General features: G+C 39.8%; 1 protein-coding gene across 1 annotated transcript; it reads right to left on the bottom strand.

Annotated features, from left to right (window-relative positions):
* Positions 1–2,141: 2,141 nt before the first annotated feature.
* LOC109202004 (ferritin, middle subunit-like) lies at positions 2,142–3,685 on the bottom strand. The gene is made up of 4 exons (XM_019358239.1): positions 3,513–3,685; positions 2,984–3,130; positions 2,679–2,804; positions 2,142–2,568 (listed from the first exon to the last, which is right to left on the bottom strand). Exons 1-4 carry the CDS (start codon positions 3,612–3,614, stop codon positions 2,413–2,415), a joined length of 531 nt encoding a protein of 176 aa, XP_019213784.1. The 5' UTR covers positions 3,615–3,685; the 3' UTR covers positions 2,142–2,412.
* Between the last annotated feature and the right edge of the window lie 312 nt (positions 3,686–3,997).

The following is a 3,997-nucleotide window of genomic DNA, read 5'->3' as shown; positions in this document are numbered from 1 at the left end:
TGGCAACAGTGAGAAGGAAAAACTCCCTTTTAACAGGAAACAGCTTTGGCAGCGAGAGAAGGAGAGAGCATACTTTCATTCTTGTAAAAAGATTATGCCATCTCAAGAGCAACAGAAGCAGGAATCGTCAGAGGCACGAAGCACCGGACCTTCCCTGCTAAGTGCTCTGAGCAAAACTCTCCTTCTCTCCCCTTACTACGAGTTTCTGCTGTTGACCCACTAGATGGCAGGCTTTTGCCGTGAGCAGGCCAGGAAAAAACATATTTGTTGACACATCTATTCAGTTACTTACAGCAAGAATGACTATGACCTGTCCTGTAACAAACCTCAGAATTAATCCGAGGGACAGAATACTCAGTTACGTTGCAATAGGTTTAGGCAGCTGGGGTATTCTCATGATGCACTCAGTGTTTCTTCTTCCAGTCAGCTTTTTCAATCACGACGTGTTTATACATCTCTCTATATGTAATTATTAGTTATGTATAATCTCTGGCTTTCTTCCACAGCGTGTCGTGTCCCGATTTCCTCCCGTCACCTCCAACCAGTCGTGGCAAATGGCCGCTTCTCCATGAGCCTGGTTCTGCTGGAGGTTTCTTCCTGTTAAACGGGGTTTTTTCCTTCCTGATATTGCCAAAGCGCTTGCTCTTAGGGGTCATACGATTGTGGGTGTTCTCTGTTTTCTCTGTATTTTTGTAGGGTCTTTACCTTACAATATAAAGTGCCTTGAGGCAACAGATGTGACTGTTGAGACATTTTGGTCAGAAATGTAATCATGGATACTTTCCAAACATGGATATACTTCAATTAATAAATTGTTATGAGATTTGTTAAAGCTCATGAAAGATAACAAAAGAGCAACCTCCTCATTACATTTATACTGCAATGCAAAAGTATGCATGTTTCTTTCATGTACACTTTTCCAGTCCTCTTTCCATTCCCAAGAATGACCATAAAACTGAGCAAACACCTGGATTTTTAAGAGAAGAGTGAGAGTTGATTGCTTTGTGATGTGATTTTATTTCTAGATAACATTAACACCAGTGAATAAAACAACTACAGATAATTCTTTGAGTTTATTTAATTCCTGAAAATAAATGACAAAATAATACAAATGTAGTGTAGCATGATATGATGCATGAATCACAGTATCAGAGAACTGTATTACTCGTTTCAGTTGTTCTTCCATATTTGGAAGTAAACTTTTGACAAAATATTTAGTTTTGTGGTTACCAAATAAGGCACCACAAGATAAATATATTTTTTGCAGGTTGTAAACTAAAGCACCTTCAGTTCATTTTTTAAAATGTTTTAACTTACTTTAAAGAATATAGGAAATTATTTCACTGTGCAGTATGGAGTGTCTCCAGTAGATGGCGATGGTGAATTACAAAAGTAATGTCCATAACAAGGCAAACAAAGATTTGTGCCAAATTAAAGGAACCCAGCAAAAATTAATAGTAAGACACTGGATCACATGTCCACTCTATTCCATATTTTCATGTTAGTTATTGGCTGTTATATTAAGATGTTTATATCAATCAATATAGTTTTGCTGTTTGTGACATGTGGTGCTTCATGAATCAGAATCTTTGTCATTGTGCTTTAAGAACAACAAAAATTGTATGCAAACCTGTTCAGTGCAAGTGAAAAGAGAGCACTGTTAAAACTGTATGTATACATACATACGTAAACATATACAAGACTGTATAGAAGAGTGAACAAATTAAGCTGCCATGGCGATGTCCTGCAAACAGTTAAAGCACCTAAGGCCACCTGAACATTTGACTTCTGATCTTAAACAGACATTTCTGACCAGTGACCTCCTGCTCAGTGCAGATGCTCTGCAAGCACTACAGATTTCCAATTACAAGTTTGCCTTATGCTGCTGAATAAGTGTACGAAATAAAGTTACCAGCAAGTGTAGGTCAAGTTGAGACCTCACTGGCAAGAAATCCAAAAGATTTGTTTCTGTTTGGTGCCAATGTGTACAAATATTAACTCATACACCTTCTGAGACAACCTTTGTCAACACCATAATCTGACAAAGTCAACAAGGTAATGAAGTAGTGATTTATTTAGTCTTTAGACCGACTGCTTGAACTACTCAGTAAAGAGAATCACAGATGCAGACAGACCAAAGATCCAGCTCAAAATGTTTATTCAGATTAACAGATCAGAAACATTTCCAAATGTCAGACAGCTTAGAAGCAGAGCCATACCCTGATAACATCCATCTCTCCATGTGACATTGCACACAAAAACACCACAACATACAAGAACTGATGCCAGCTTTAAAGTCAGGAAATCAGGACAGAAATCATTCTCAGTGAAACAGCTGGAGCAGAAGTGAGTTTACTTCAAAGCCTGTGTTGTTAACATGTTGACTCCAGGCTCACTTCTAGGTCTCGGCATTTAGCTCTTGTCACCCAGAGTGTGCTTGTCAAACAGGTACTCTGCCATCTTGTTGTTGTGGGCGTCCATGCGGGTGAGGTTAGTGATGTGGTCACCCAGCTTCTTGATGGACTTCACCTGCTCATCCAGGTAGTGGCTCTCCAGGAAGTCACACAGCTGGGAAAACAAACACAAATTACAGTTAACATTTGGTGATTTGTCAAACATGCACAGCATGAACTAGTTCAGTCTTTAACCCCAAACTCTTCCCTCCTCCTCCCACTTACATGAGGGTCATTATGCTGAGAAGCCAGCTTGTGCAGGTCCAGCAGAGCCTGGTTGACATTCTTCTCCAGCTGCAGAGCACACTGCATGGCCTCCAGCCCGCTGCCCCACTCGTCACGCTCTGGTTTCTGCACAAAAAACAATTCTGTTAAAGACTGAACACTTGTTTTAAGCTTTGTGTACACATTACACACTAATGCAACAACAGGAAGAGAACAAGTGTCATAACACTGTTCATTAATCCTAGTTTCTGTGTTGGAGACACAGTCAGGTATGTCACAGCAGGACTAGATCAGTTTGTACACACCTTGATGTCCTGGAGTAAGATGCGACCTCCTCTCTTGTTCTGGAAGGACAGCAGCTTGTCAGCGTGCTCCCTCTCCTCATGGCTGTTCTCCTTGAAGAAGTGGGAGAAGCCTGGCAGGGCCACATCATCACGGTCAAAGTAGAAGGCCTGAGAAATCAGACACAGGTTATTAGTACACAGCAACAATTATTCTGTAAATAAAGCATTATGACAAACACGAGACAAACATGATTCATCACCAATAGTTTAGCCAGTTTAGACCGAGATAACTGCTGAAATAGAGACTAAAGAAAAGCCAAAAATAAGCATAACACAGCATTTTTATTTTTATTTTTTTGCATTTTTTCATCTGTGATAAACAACCAAACAACAAGCTGATACTGAAATCATCCATTACTGAATTTAGCAACAACATACCCGACTTTACATTTAACGACTCCATTCCCCTGGTCTCTTTCTCTAGCATTAAGGTAACATAGCTTGAGATTAAGACTATTATATAAATCAATATCACATGAAGTGTTCTCACCATAGAAGTGTAGGTGTAAGAGGCAAACAGCTCCATGTTCACCATCCGATTGATGGCGGCCTCGCAGTCGCGGTGGTAGTTCTGACGCACTTGGGACTCCATTTCGGCTGGCGTTTCTTGTGCTTTTTATTAACAAAAAACGGTACAAAAATAAAGCTTTACGCCGACTTTATCTGTAGTGTTCAAGTAGAAAAGGATTTTTGCTTGCTCCACCGAAGTGCTCGTGACAGATGTGACGTATGTTTCCACCAATCATTGAGCACAGGTGTAACAACCGTGACACAGAGGATAGGGTTGCTTTTTTTCTCCTCCTGATTCGTAGAAAACTCATCATTAACTTTAATGTTTAATGAGACCTGCTGGGAGATAGTCACGTGCGATGACAAAGCATTTTCATATTTCAACAGATAACAAGCAAAATATGTAAAATATGTAAAGATTAATCTCATAATGCTAGATGAAGAGTTCTTGATGGACATCAGAGA

Source organism: Oreochromis niloticus, linkage group LG4 (assembly GCF_001858045.2).
Source record: "Oreochromis niloticus isolate F11D_XX linkage group LG4, O_niloticus_UMD_NMBU, whole genome shotgun sequence".
NCBI classification, from domain to species: Eukaryota; Metazoa; Chordata; class Actinopteri; order Cichliformes; family Cichlidae; genus Oreochromis; species Oreochromis niloticus.
Note: the sequence above shows the minus strand (reverse complement) of the source record. Positions and strands in the feature narration are given on the sequence as shown.

Bases quoted from the DNA above. Each gene is read 5' to 3' on its own strand.
- LOC109202004 (XM_019358239.1), bottom strand. From the start codon at position 3,614: ATGGAGTCCCAAGTGCGTCAGAACTACCACCGCGACTGCGAGGCCGCC. The intron at 2,805-2,983 runs GTGTGTACAAAC...TTTTTTGTGCAG, and splicing joins TCTTACTCCAGGACATCAAG to AAACCAGAGCGTGACGAGTG. The intron at 2,569-2,678 runs GTAAGTGGGAGG...TTGTTTTCCCAG, and splicing joins CTCAGCATAATGACCCTCAT to CTGTGTGACTTCCTGGAGAG.